This window comes from Triticum dicoccoides, chromosome 7A, assembly GCF_002162155.2.
Source record: "Triticum dicoccoides isolate Atlit2015 ecotype Zavitan chromosome 7A, WEW_v2.0, whole genome shotgun sequence".
Taxonomy (NCBI): Eukaryota; Viridiplantae; Streptophyta; class Magnoliopsida; order Poales; family Poaceae; genus Triticum; species Triticum dicoccoides.
In genome coordinates, this window is record NC_041392.1 from 692,001,447 (window position 1) to 692,015,803 (window position 14,357).

The 14,357-nt window shown below is 53.1% G+C and overlaps 2 protein-coding genes across 3 annotated transcripts in view; both read right to left on the minus strand.

Moving 5' to 3' along the window:
- The window catches only part of LOC119331486 (glutaredoxin-C8-like), a 4,164-nt gene extending 2,389 nt beyond the window's left edge, over window positions 1–1,775 (minus strand). Inside the window, exon 1 of the mRNA XM_037604643.1 lies at window positions 1,482–1,775. Coding sequence (XP_037460540.1) covers window positions 1,482–1,639 — 158 coding nt within the window. The 5' untranslated portion in view covers window positions 1,640–1,775. The remainder of the gene's footprint in view (window positions 1–1,481) is intronic.
- Window positions 1,776–9,636: 7,861 nt separating this feature from the next.
- On the minus strand, window positions 9,637–13,721 carry LOC119331341 (30S ribosomal protein S6-like). 2 transcript variants are annotated; one of them, XM_037604508.1, is made up of 4 exons: window positions 13,518–13,721; window positions 12,721–12,783; window positions 12,325–12,569; window positions 9,637–10,268 (listed from the first exon to the last, which is right to left on the minus strand). In XM_037604508.1, the coding sequence occupies exons 3-4, from the start codon at window positions 12,505–12,507 to the stop codon at window positions 9,999–10,001; spliced, it is 453 nt and encodes a 150-aa protein (XP_037460405.1). In that variant the 5' UTR covers window positions 12,508–12,569; window positions 12,721–12,783; window positions 13,518–13,721; the 3' UTR covers window positions 9,637–9,998. The 2 variants fall into 2 exon arrangements, with proteins under 2 accessions (XP_037460405.1, XP_037460406.1); XM_037604509.1 differs by having other exon boundaries at window positions 12,721–12,792.
- Between the last annotated feature and the right edge of the window lie 636 nt (window positions 13,722–14,357).

Genomic DNA, 14,357 nt, shown 5'->3' on the forward strand with positions numbered 1-14,357 from the left:
AAATCTTTATATACCATCATTAATTTCAGAGGTGTTCAGCCCGTCTTTATTCCCTCTGTTTGGTCCATTGTAGTGGCACCTCGGGTGCAGATCTTTCTCTGGCTCCTCTCACATAATATATTAACGACTAGGCACAATCTTGAAAAGAGGAAAATAAACAAGCCTTTAGATTGTGTTTTCTGTTCTGAACAAGAGACTAGCTTTCACCTCTTTTTTTGATTGTGTGATGGCCAAAGAGTTTGGGAATTACTCCCATCTTTCTTTGGGAAACCTCCAGGTGCTGATTACTTGTCGATTGCCAGATATTGGCCTGCCAATAAGAACCATACTGTACTTAATTCTTCCTGTGCTTGTGCTCTGTGGTGTATTTGGAAAACTAGAAATCCTCACATTTTGAACAATGCATTATGGTCTGATATTAAACAAGTTTGGTGGCTGATAATGATTACTCTAAAAAAGTGGCAAATTATGCTCAAGGAGGATCACCTAGAGAGAGTGAGTGCATTCTCACAGATGATCTGCAATCATGTGAATCAACCGCACCAGCTGTCGGTGTGTTAATAGGTTGTGATCTGATAGCTGGAGGTGAGATGACCAACCTGTCCAACTCTAACAGTCTCTGGCGTGCTCTGCACCATCCTGGCACTGATGCTGCTTCCCCGCCTCACTCCAAGCTACACTGGGAACTAAAGTTGCCCACTCTCAGCACAAGTACACTACTGGAGATAATGACTCCCCATTGCAATCTCCTATGAAGAGTACCAAGGTGGTGTTCGCCAACATCTCCACTGTGAAGCTGGGAGGCGATTATGATCTGGGTTTGCTGTGAGTTTTGGAGGAGAGCATGTTTGCCACAAAAATCTGTTTCTGCTTTTGTTTGATGTAATGGTGTAATGGAGCATGTCTCTTCAGCTTTCAATTTCCCCTGGTTTGTTTCAATGATCTTATAACTTTGTATACTCTGTACTCTGGTTTCATTTTTTTTAATGGAACTGGGGTTCTTTTGCCCTCCTGGTGATCTAAAAAAAAAGAGCAGATAGAGCCTTGGATCTGCGTTCTGACAGTCCAAACGATTTCGGTTCAGGTTCTACTAGAAAAGAAAGCAAGCAATCACCACACTACAGTTGGATCCTGGAAAGGAGAGACTATTCTCTCGGTCCCTCTGGCTGCATCCTGATCCAAACAATTCTGACCAAGTTCAGAACTTCAACAAATCACCATACTAAGAAATCCTGCAAAAGAGAAACTAATATCTCTGTTCCTTGACCAAAATAATTGTTGACCAGGCCATGGGGCTGAATTCACTAAGCAAGGCCCAAGAATCTAGACGCCCTACACCTACAGCGCCACTGTCAGATCAGCGAGACCAGACCACGCAGCAACCACACCCAAATCCAAAGGTCGCAGTTCATCGGCGCAGGCAGGCAGGCAGCGGATCGACGCGGATCGAGGGGTGAGGGGAGAAGGGAGAGGGGCCTTACGGGCAGTAGGACTTGGAGAAGATGACGACGTCGTGGGCCTTGACGGTGGACTTGACGAAGGCCGTCTTGGACGCCGAGGCGGATCCGAAGGCCGCGAGCGCGATGAACGCGGCGGCCGCCGCCGCCACGCCGAAGCGCCGGAACGTCGTCGACGCCATCTGGCTCCGCCGCCGGCGAGGTCGAGGTCGAGGTCGAAGCGCGGGGTGTAGAAGCCCGGAGACGGCGGGGTTCGTTTGGGGTCTGACGAGTCTTCTTCCCGGCGTGTGGACGCCTTTGCTATAGGCTCTGCGGTTACGGAGTCAGGGAGTACGCCTTCTCGTCTGAGTTGTGTAAATCCAGCCAAATACGACTTCGATGGTTTCTTCTCTCTCTTTTTTTCCATCTGCCAGGCATGTATAGCTATCGCCTATCGGTAATCAGTGACGACCGACCAAAGATGATGGGTCAGTGGTACCAACAAAAATTGCATTTGTCGCCGCGACTTCCTCTTGTAAGCGTCTTGTATTTTCTTTACAGAGGGAATAGATTTCTCGAACACCAACGGCGACTCAGAGGACAATGAGGACGGGATCATGGCGTGGTTCTGAGGTTGGCACGTCGCTTCTGATCGATCGATCTTGGCCGCCCACTATGTTGACCTTCGTTTTTATTTACTTTGCATATTAGCTTTATTTCGGGTCAAACTTTCTAAACTTTGAAAGTTTATAAAAAGATTAGCGTCCACTAGAATGTCAACCCATTAGAATCATTATTCAATAAATTTTCATACTACATATTTTTTATTGTGAAAAATTAGATTGTTTTCAATAAACTTGGTCAAACTACATAAAGTTTGACTTAGTAGCTAATATGGGGAGTAAATAGAAACAAAGGGAGTACTACTACTAGTAGTTTTGTACATGTGCATGCTTTTGGAAGTTTAACACTCTACAGACAGAAATCCATTTTGGCTCTAGGGAGCACATGCTGAGTGCCAAAAATGAATTTTACAAATATAAAAAAATGGAAACATAAAAAGATGCGTTCATTGTCACACCCAAATGGTGATGTAAATTTTCAGGGAAGAACTTAAGCATTTTGACCTGTGAAACAAAACAAATCGAATTTCAAAGACTTAATTTTTTTCCACCAACAAAGCACTGTTATCCCATATGACATGAAAATTGTCAAGCACACTTGCTACACTAATATGAACATCCACAAAAAAAAACAGAATTCTAAAATTTATTTATGATTAGGGAGCATATGCTCCCCAGAGTCAAAAATCAGCGTGGCTCTGTACTTTGTTTGGGTTGTGTAAAGCTGCCAAATACTACTTCAATATGTTTTTTCTCGAAAAGCAAAATAAAGTTCATCCGCCAGACATGCATAGCTATCGGTCATCAGTGACGACCAAAGATGATCCGTGTGTGGTACCAAAATTTTTGTATTTGTCGCAGGCCACAACTTCCTATTGTAAGCTGTGAAAAAAAATGTGAACAAGTGTGTCATACTAGGCAAACTATAGACCCTCGAATTATTTTAGTGTTGAGCTGGTCAGGCCTGACGAAGGAAGCTACCAAGAAACCGAGGAAGCTACCAAGAAACCGACCCGCTCCAGTACTCGCCGCCGGCCGCTCCGGCCTCGGCGACCACCCCAGCCCGTCCCCTCCTCCAGGCCATGGCCTCGCCCGCCCCCTCCGGCGGCCGTCCCCGCGCGCTGCGCTGGTTGGAGTCCAGCCCCTCCTCGGCGGAGGGGGGCTCCCCGCGCCGCCCTCCTTCCTCGTTTCGCGAGGTGCTCTGCTCCCCCTGCCCTGCGTCCCCCGCCTCAGCGCCCTTTCTTGGCGGTGACGCGCCCGCCCCCCGCGCCGGGCCGAGGTCCGAGATCCACCGGGGCCAGCGCGTGGACTCCCTTCCCGCCGACGGTGGCTGGGAGCTGCCGTGGTCCCGCAAACGTCGGCTGGCCCGGCGGCGCCGACGCCCTTGACCTCGCCGCGACGGCCCTCGCCCGCCGCCCCCGCCTCCCTCCCAGGAGTGCCCTCGGTGCCTCGACCCGCCCCGGACCACCGGCACTCTGAGTGCCGCCGCGACATGCAATGCCGTCGTTGCCGCTTCTTCGGGCATGTTGCCCGCCAGTGCATGCGTCCGCGCTCCCCAGCCTCCTCCTTCGACGCGTCCCCAACCAAGCGGCTCTGCGCCAGCTCTCCATCTCCCATCCATGCTGCTTCCGGCTCTTTTGGTGGTTCCTGGCCTGCGTCCTCCGGGTCCGGGTCCGCCACGCAATCGGCTGCCGCACCACTCCCCTCCTCGTCGCCTCGCCCTTCGTCGGATGCGCTGCCCTCTTCCGCGTCGGCGTCGCGGTCCTCGGCCACACCCTCGCTGCCGCGCGCTTCGCCTGCCTCCACTGACTCCTGTGTTTCCTCGATGTCGGGTCACCCTGCTCTCCGGCCGCCCGTTGCGGTCTGCTACCTGCCGCGTTCTCCGGCGGTCGCAGCTGCGGAGTTGGCCCTTGAGCAGCGTGCCCTTCTGGCGGTGGTCGCGGGCGCTCGCTCCGGTGTCTCCCGTGCCGAGGTCCAGGCACTCCTCCAGGGCAGGTTCCATCTTGGGGAGGGCGCGCTCTCCGTCCACCCGCGCCGGGACGGCGAATTCCTCCTACGGTTCCGTGACACGGCTGACCGCACGCGCGTCGCCGCCGGGAACGTGAGGAGCGGTCGCTTCCGGTTGCTGATCCTCCCTTGGAGCCGGCTGGCCGGGGGTGAGCCTGTGTCCGCGCGCTTCCACGTTCACATCGAGATGGTGGGCATCCCGGACCACGCCTGGGACCGTGCGTCGGCCGAGACGCTTCTCTCGCCGTTCTGCGACATCGTCGAGCTTGCTCCGGAGACGGCGGACATGTCGACCTTCCGCCTCTCCGCCTGGACTCTCAACCCCGACGCCATCCCCCGCCTCTCCGAGCTGCTCCTCCCGACGCCGGATGCGGCCTACGAGGACGCTGATCCCAACATGGTTACTCATTTTGGGCGCCCGCTCCTTCGTTTTCCTGTCTCCATCCACGTCTCTCGCTCCGAGGACTACAGGCTGCCTGCCGCGCCATCGCCACCGCCCAGCACCGGCAACGACGAGGCGTCCGCCCCTCCCTCATCGCCGCCGGTGCCACCCCCATATCCGCGTCGGCATGACTTCCCCCGAGGTTCCGGCCGTGCCGCCCCGCGCCGCGGCAACCGCGAGGCCACACGTCGCCGCCACTTGCCGCCGCCGGCCCGCATCTGGTGCGGCGTGCTGGGGCCCTACCCCTCGGCCCGTACTGGTCCAGGTGGCCCCCCTGTGTTCAGTCGCGTGGTCTTTCCGCCTCTGGACACGGCTGCCCCCTGCTGCCCTTGGGCCCCTCCCCTGCTGCGTCTTTGGCCGCTTCCTCTCCTACGGGCCCTCCTATGTGCGCGGCCTATCCTGTCGCCCCCCCAGGGGCCGCAGGCCCGCCTGACACCACGAGCTCCCCCACCTCGGACCCCCCACTTGTGCCTATCGTCCAAGGAGTAGACAACGGGCAACTTGCCCTTGGTCAACTTGCTGGGTCTGATCCCTTGGGGGCACCGCCGTCTCCCATCGGTCCTCTGCCGCTGGACCCGGTCTGCTCCGCGCCTGCTGCGGATTCTCCAGCAGGCACGCAAGCGCCGTGCCAAAGGGTGCCATCCCCACCTGCCTCGCCCTCGGGCCTGCCCCTCGCCCAGGTCAGCCTTGAGGACCCCGCCACTTCCTTGCCCAGGGGGCCAATCGCCTCGCCTGCCCGGATCCGCTCTGCAGGCCGTGCCGCTGACTCTGATTCCGTCTCCCCCACCCCAGCCTGCTCAGGGGGGCCAGCCATGCAAACTCCTGTTCAAACGACCGCACCGGATGGTATGGCGACAGCTGGCGCGCTGCTTTCCATGCAGCCCATGCAGCGCATGCAACGACAAGACCACGTCCCGGACGTCGCCGATGCCAGCCCGGGCTCCTCTCAAGATGCAATCTTAAGCTTCATCCAGTCGGTGCAGAAAGATGTTACTCCCTTGCTACAGGCCCCGCCGCGTCGCCACCGGCATGAGATTCCAGACAACTTCACCCCCCGCCGAAGCGACCGGATCGCCAAGGCCGACCGCGGTCTAGACTCAGGAATGAAGGCCAAGCGTGTGCTTCTGCTTCGTCTTGGGCTATTGAAGGACGATGATCCGGTGAACCCCGAGGCACTCGACAAGTACGCCAAGCTCTTCCAGCAGCCGCTCGATCCGGATGTGATCCAGGCGTTCGCCGAGTTCTATGGCTGGGTGTGGCCACCGCGCGGCCTGCCGCTAGCATCGACAGCCATTACGCCTGCCTAGGCCGCCCGTGCCTCCTTGCTTGTGCGTGGACCAGACCTTTGTCTATGGACCAGAACCTCAAAATTCTTTTTTGGAACGTCCGAGGCCTCAACTCGGGTGCCAAACGTACTTTCGTTCGCAGCGTCATGTCCTCCGACCTGCCTGCCATAGCTTGTCTGCAGGAAACCAAACTCGAGCTGATCACCATGCCCCTCGTCTCGGAGACCCTCGGGCCATCGTTTGACGCTTTTCACTTCTTGCCCGCGGTCGGCACTTGCGGTGGGATTCTGTTAGCCTGGCGCTCTTCCGAACTTACGATCTCCTCTCCGACCTTTGGGGCGCATCACATCACAGCCGTGGTATCCTCGCTCTACGGCGACCATCCCTTCTAGCTTACGGACGTCTACGGCCCGCAGTCCGATTCCGACAAGATGAACTTCCTGCAGGATCTTCAAGATGTCCGCGAGCTTTGCGCCGGCCCTTGGGTCCTTGGCAGCGACTTCAACATGATTGCGGCCGCCGCGGACAAAAACAACTCCAGGCTCAACATGCGCCTCATGAGGCGCTTCCGTCGCTTCATGGCCGATCTCGAGCTTCGCGACATGTACCTCCACGGCAGGCGATATACCTGGTCCAATGAGCGCGATTCACCCACCCTGGTGCGCATCGACAGAGTTTTATGCACTACTTCCTGGGAATCGGCACACCCAAGCTGCATCCTCTGGTGCCTGTCGTCCGCGGCCTCCGATCACTGTCCTCTCATGGTGGACTGCGCCCAGCGCTCTCCAGGAGCTCGCCGCTTCCACTTTGAGAAATTCTGGCCGAAGATGCCCGGCTTCGCGCAGACGGTTTCGGAGGCCTGGTGCGCCGTCAGCCCTGACCCCGATCCATTCCGTAGGATCTTCGAGCATCTCCGCTTCACAGCGCGCCGCCTCCAGAGCTGGAGCACCAGATCCATTGGCAATGTGTCTCTACAACTCCTTGTGGCGCGTGAGCTCATCGCCCGCTTTGACTCGGCCCAGGACTTGCGGCCCCTCTCCGACGCAGAAACGTGGCTGCGCCGTCGCCTCAAGCAGGCCTACCTGGGCCTGGCTTCGCTCGAGCGTTCCATCTTGCGCCAACGAGTCCGCTTAGCCTGGCTCCGGGATGGGGAGGAGTCCACCGCTTTCCTGCGCATCCAGGCCTCCCACTGCAAACAACGCACTCGCATCCTCTCCTTGCGGCAGGGCGAAGCCACAATCTCCTCCGAGGCGGCCATGGCGGAGGCCGCCTTCCAGCACTTCTCGACGGTCCTCGGCTCCTCGGACTCTCGCGACTTCACACTGGACCTGAATACGATCGACCCGAGATCATTCAACCTGTCCTACCTCGACCGTCCATTCACCGAGCAGGAGGTGTGGAGCTCTGTCAAGCAGCTTCCCACACGCAAATCCCCCGGCCCCGATGGCTTCTCCGCCGAATTCTTGCGCAGCTGCTGGGAGGTGCTCAAAGGCGACATCATGGATGCCTTTGACAAGATTTACCACCTGAACGGGCGAGGCTTCCAGTGCCTTAACGAGGCGTTCATCACCTTACTACCCAAGCGTGCCGACGCGGCCGCTCTTGGCGATTACAGGCCGATCAGCTTGATTCATATCATGGCTAAGTTGGTGGCTAAAGTGCTCTCTCTTCGCTTGGCGCCACGACTCAACGAGCTGGTTTCCTTGAGCCAGAGTGCGTTCATCTCAGGGCGGTGCATCCATGATAATTTTATGCTCGTCCAGCAAACGGCTCGCCACCTCCATGGTTCCAAGGCCAACCGCGTTCTGCTCAAGCTCGACATCGTCCGGGCTTTCGACGCCGTCTCTTGGCCCTTTCTGCTCGAGGTCTTGCGGCATCTGGGATTCGGTAGACGGTGGTGTGAATGGATCTCCATCCTTCTATCTACTGCCTCCACCCGCGTCCTCATCAACGGGAGCCCGGGCCCTCCCATCTTCCACGCAAAGGGATTGCGCCAAGGAGACCCGGTGTCCCCCATGCTTTTCACCATGGTGATCAATGTACTCAACTCGCTCATGCTCCACGCCATGGCTGCGGGCATCCTCCAGAGGCTCACTCCTCGCCACATAGCGCCCAGCGTCTCCCTCTACACCGACGACGTCGCTATCTTCTGCCACCCTACTGCGTCCGAGCTTTCCGCGGTGCGCTCTGTCCTGCACGTCTTCGGGCACGCGTCCGGGCTCCATACTAACTTCGACAAATGCTCGGCCACTCCAATCCACTGCTCGGATGATGAGGTCTTAATCATCTCCGCCGTCCTGGCGTGTCCCATCTCGTACTTCCCCATCCCGTACTTGGGGCTGCCGCTATCGGTGCGCAAGGTGCCAGCCTCGGCTCTACAACCTTTGATAGATCGCATGGTGAAGAAGCTGTCCACCTGGCGCGCCTTCATGCTCTCTCGGGGCGAACGTCTCGCCCTTGTCAGGCATGTGCTCTCCGCGATGCCGATCCACCTCCTCATGGCCATGGTGATCTGCCAACCCGTCCTCCGGCGTTTAAATCGCATAATCCGAGAGTTCCTCTGGCATGGCCGGCACGACGCCAATGGCGGCCACTGTTTGGTCAATTGGCAGCGGGTCTGCCGCCCGCTCGAGTATGGCGGCCTCGGGATCATGGACTTGCGCCGGTTCGGGCTGGCGCTTCGCACACGGTGGCTGTGGCTGCAGCGCACCGACTCCACATGCCCTTGGACGCATCTACAGCTACCGGACGACGCGGAAGCCCGTGCGATTTTTCGGGCCTCCACCTTCTGGAGCATTGGCGATGGGAGATCTTGCCGCTTCTGGACTGACTGTTGGCTAGACCGGGCATTCAATCTTGGAGCTTGCGCCGGCCGTCGCCTCGCTCGTGCCCCGCCGACGCCGCAGGACCCGTAGCCTGGTCGAGGGGCTGCACCAGCGCGCATGGATTCAGGACATCCAGGGTGCCTTAACCCCTCTTGTCATGGCCGAGTACGTCGTTCTCTGGCGCCGCATTAATCACATCGCCATCAACTTCACGGACCAGCCAGACCACCTCCGATGGCGATGGACGACGAATGGTTCCTACTCTGCGGCCTCCTGCTACTCCGCTCTCTTCGCTGGTTCAATTCGCGCGCCACACTGGGAGCTTACTTGGCGCTGCTGGGCACCGCTCCGAATCAAATTCTTCGCCTGGCTGGCGCTTCAAGATCGATGCTGGACCGCTGCCCGTCTGGCGCGACGCGGGCTGCCACATCACGCCTCGTGTCTCCTCTGCGACCAGGCCAGCGAGTCCATGGAGCATTTGCTTGTGGGATGCGCATTCTCGCGACAGGTGTGGCACGACTGCTTTAGCTGGTGCTATCCATCAGCTCTCGCGCCCGCGCCCTCCAACCTCTTCCTCGAGTGGTGGCACTCTACGACTCTGGCCACGCCGCTGGCGCACCGGAAAGGACTCTCTTCGCTTATCCTGCTGGTCGCCTGGTCCATCTGGAAACATCGCAACTCTTGCGTCTTCGACGGCGCCGCGCCATCTACATCCAAGCTGCTACATGACATCCAGGACGAGGCTCGCTCATGGGCCAGGGCTGGAGCCAAGGGTTTAGCACTCATCATACCATAGGCAAGGCCAATTTTCCTTGGGGCTGAGCATCCCCTAGTCTCTCCATGCTCAGGCTAGGTCCAGACGCCGTTCCCCGCGTACGCCCAGGCCTAGTTTTTCCGTCCTTACCTGCTCTTGTACTGTAAACTCTTCTCCCTATCAATGAATCTTATATTAAGTTACAGAGGGAGCAGTTCTGTACCTTTGTGTGATTTTGGGAGTTTAACACTCTGTACATACTATATTGATGAAAAACTGCAACCAGCCCAGTGCTGTTGTACGAAGGAGTATGCGACATTTTCCATGTTTTGCAAATCTCTTTCACAATAGATTCTGACAAAGCAAATAAGCACCACATCATAAACCTAGTGATGTAAATGCACCAATAAGATCATGGGTTGGTTCCTTATTGGAAGCTTACATGCATGGGGAAAAACATGCAAAATCAGCTTTCAGTTGCGCCAGCTTCTTTTCAAAAACAGCCAGGTTCAATTCTTCTACTTCTTGCCCTACTTACTTTCCAGCCAACAATATGGGAAGACAACACATACTGCTTGCAAGGGAGCACATCTGGAAGTGCAGATATCTTGAGACACCCACCAATCTACTCTTCCTCGGCCTGGTACTCGTCATCATCGTCGTCGTCGTCGTCATCATATTCATCAACATCATCATCATCTTGAGTACTAGCAGTGTTACGGCCGAAGCTGTCCATCTCATACCTCCCATCATCCTCGTTGATGAACTCCAGACCATACACCGCATCCCTGTGCTTCACTACCAACCAGCGAAGCAGCCGGTCCTCCTTGTTTAGATAGTGCAGTTCCTTAGTAAAGGAAGGTGGAACCATCATGGTCATTTGTATAAGTTGACCCTGAAAGCACAACGGCAGCTTCAGCACATCAGCAAACCAGGAGACAACACACAATGCAATTTATCTGTTTAGACTTTATGCTGCAATGCTAGAGGCAAGGAAAAATGACAACGAACAACAACTGGAATTTAACACTACTTAACCAGGTGTATATCAGAACAATTCTCAAATGCACTGAGATGCATTCCATGTGCCTCCCAGATGCTTTGGCCATTTTTCTATGGGTGCTGTAATTTACTTTTCTCACTATTTGGTCCAAGGTTTATCGGAGAGTTGGGGGCTGACATTCTCAGGGTGCTGCATTACATTTTCAAACTGTTTTGTTGAAGGTTTTATCAAATAGTTGCGGAAAAAAAATGTTTACACCCAGACTGCATCACTGCAATCCTTAGTCAGACTGACATAGCAGTCACTGTATGGTCGAAGTTGAGAAGTTATTTCAAAACAAAGCCTGAACTACAAACTTCAAAAGACGAGGATGTGTAATACAAGATATACTGGAAATGGTGTGTTCACAGTTTGTCAAAGTTAAAGCACATGCCAATCGACCAACCACTGTTAATTATTCAGTAACTCGCGAACTAATCTCGCATGAGAAGGTAATGACTCAAGGTCAGATTCAATTACGAAAAGTGAGATTGCATGAAAAGATACAGTAACAAAAAAACATGGTATATAAGTGAGAAAGGATAGCCTGCACATCAAAGGAAAAAAAAATATAACCTCAATAATGATCCCTCAGAAGCCTGTACAGAAAGGAACCCGAGAAGGCATAATGCCTCCAAAGTTCTGTTCAAGAACATTAACAATATATTGTTTTGCTACACTCCCAATAGTCTTTGTGACAGTGATCAGCCCTTCTCCACTAAGATGCTTGTGCTGAAAGTGTTACAGGGTCTCAACCCGAAGATTGACAAAGCAGCCTTTATCGAGGTCAAGAATTTCAGGGGCTGAGGCCTCACGACATGTTCTGACTGAGCATCATGTCTCAGACAGGCTGACCATGGTGCAAAGATTGTTATAATGACAGGTGTGTTCAAGCAATGGGAAGAGTGAAACTTGTTCTCGATATAGATAGCAGAAGTACTATTGTCACTGAATAAAGCCCTTGAGCGCTTCCAGAAGAAGCAAGCAGTGTCATTCAGCTGCACGATACTATCGAGGATCTCCAAGGATATGGAGTAAAACAAGGTGCTGAAACCGTCTTGAGTACAAAGAATGTGGTCATGGACAGACTCATAACCATCACTGTGATAAGCTTGAACTTGCCGAGAATAAACTTGAAGAGGCGACATCGCTTCCAGTGATTCGAGGGGTCCGGGACGTGCCTGTGTGTTGGCCATTTGAACTGCCAAAGAAATTAACACCACTGAACCATGTGCGCCAGTGGAGGTGGGAGAAGCAGAGGTGTCAGCTAAGCTGGAGCTTATGGCGGCAGTGATATGTAAGCAAGCCTGATTGGTGAGCTTGCCGGAACTGTGGTTGGTGGCCAACGTGTGGCAGCCAAAAGGATCGTAAAAAGGGGTGAGCAGAAGGGCAATGCTACCACTTCATGACTCACATGAATCACTTACTGACTGGCCATTTTCCCCAAGAATACTTCCAAACCCCAGAATGTGAAAGATCGAACCGCTATACCCTTCTATTCAGTATTCAAAGCAAGCAGATCACAGTGCGAGCCACGCGACCAGTGCAATCCTGAGTTCTGATTTAAAACACTAACTGCGATCAATAGAATGATCTGATCCTAAACAAATTATTCACTAAAGCACTCTATCAATCACACCGAGGTCAATACCCACTAACATTCTAACAGCCAACGGCCAAACCTACTTGGGCATTTCATCGAGCATGTCAAAGGCACCACCCATCACCAAGACCCAAAACGGTAAAAGGCCTAAACGCTCATACCAACTTAAACATTTCTTCGTATACGCATCAGTCTAGCGAAGTGAATCAGATCGGCACCTCTCCGCGCTGTCACGAGGCACATCGCACGGGGAATACAAGGCTTTGATCAAGGAGCACAAATAAAGAGTGGCAAACCGGGGCAGACCTGGAAGTGGCGGCCGTCAAGCTTCCTGATGCCGTAGCCTAGGTGCACTTTGCCAAAGGATTTGAGCTCGGTGACAACGCCGTTGCGCTGGTAGGCGCGACCCGCCACCCGCGCCACAAGCTCCGCTATGGCCTCCTTGGTCACCATCGGTTTCACCATCAGCATGCAGTCATACAGCGGCATCTTCCCCGCAACTCCTCTTTGCCTCTCCCTCGGCGAGCCTGTACCTCGCGCTCACTGGTTCTCTAAAATGCACCGATATGGATACGTGTATCAGTATGAGGCCGATACGGATATGTAAATTTGGAATTTTTGAAAAGCGCCAATATGGGGATTCATTTTAATATTTTTAATTCACAAAAAAGTATAGAAGCTAGGATCAGAACAGCTGATTACCTTGTTTGCTCTACTGTGGATGCCGAAGCAGCCCAAGCCCCTCCCACTGACAATGTTGATGCCCTGTTCCAACTCCAAGTTCAAAAGGGGTAGAATTAGATTTTAGCAAGTGTAAAATGAATATAAAGCATCAAATCAAATCACTAGTTAGTTGTACATCTATCATGGCATAACACGAATGGCAGAACCTGAAAATCAGTCAGCTAACACGCAAAAGGAGAAACAATCAAACGGTAATATTTTAGGTCTGACTGTTAAAATGAACAACACAGCATAACAGTACCACTACATTCCCAATCATAAACAAGATTTGGGATGTCTATCATGACAACAATACCACTAGTACTAATGTGTGCACCGATTTCGGCAAGTATAACTAAGACAAAGCTTCTGCTCTCTCGTTACTGCTAAGCTTTGGTTTCAGGTGCAGATAATACAACTTAATCTTTTTCCTTTTCATATATCGTCAATCATTTCTGCAGGTTTCACTGCTAACATGTTTAAACCAAATCATATCCTCGTCTAAAAAAAATCAAGCTACAACTTGTAAACATTTGGCCCTACAAGCATATCACAAACGCCTATCAAGCAAAATCCTCTAAACATGCTGCACTCCAAAAATCAAGCAAGCACTCATCAAAAAATAATCATCGTTATATATATCCTCACAATATCAGATCTACAGCAAGTACCCATCCAATACAAAAATCAGGAAGGGAAAAAGATTGAGGAGGGTGGAAGGAGGGAGGGGGGGATGAGGGAGGAGGGAAGAGGAAGGACGAAGGAGTGGTGGCTACCTGCTGCGTGCTGCTCCAGGGAGGGAGGCGCTGCTGGTCCGATGGAGGGGGCCGCTGCTGGGCTCCTGTACCGGCGGCGGGGCAGCGGAGGCTTCGGCCGGCAGTGGCGGCGGCGGCGGCGGCGGCGGCGGGGAACCCTATACCTGTCGCGCTCGGGAAGGACTCTTGGGGAAGGGAGGCTCGCTTAAGGGCAGAGATCATCAGCCATTCAAACGCGCCATCCAACGGACATCATCCATCCATCCCACACTTGACGAACCAGGCATCCAGCCCAGTACAACCGAAACAAAGTTCAGTTTTTCAGCCTGTTTCCAGTCACTAAAAAAATGCAAATCCTTCCCTCTGATCCGTTTTAAGATGTACTCCGTACGTACTAAAGCTGCGACAAGTAATATGAATCGCAAGGAGTAGCATTTTTCCAGTCAGTTACCAATGCGAACATCATTTTTTTTACAAATTGCAGCATGTATCCGTATAATGCAAGTGATTAGTATTTTTCAATTAGTTAACAAACAGTTTTCCAGTTAACAGAAAACAGCGAGGAAGCTCTTTTACTGCTGAGATACACTCCCTCCGTTCCTAATTATAAGTCTTTTTTAGATATTTCAATATAGACTACATATGAATGTATGTAGATATACTCCTTTCGTTTCTAAATATTTGTTTTTTTAAAGATTTCAACAAGTGACTACATACAAAGAAAAATGAATGAATCTACACTCTAAAATATGTCTATATGCATCCGTATGTGGTAGTCCATTTGAAATATCTAAAAAGACAAATATTTAGAAACGGATGTAGTACTTTACAGTGTAGTTTACTCATTTTACTCCGTATGTA

Coding starts and splice junctions, on each gene's coding strand:
- LOC119331341 (XM_037604508.1), bottom strand. CDS start 12,507: ATGCCGCTGTATGACTGCATGCTGATGGTGAAACCGATGGTGACCAAG. Junction 10,269..12,324: donor TTGACGGCCGCCACTTCCAG/GTCTGCCCCGGT, acceptor TTGTGCTTTCAG/GGTCAACTTATACAAATGAC.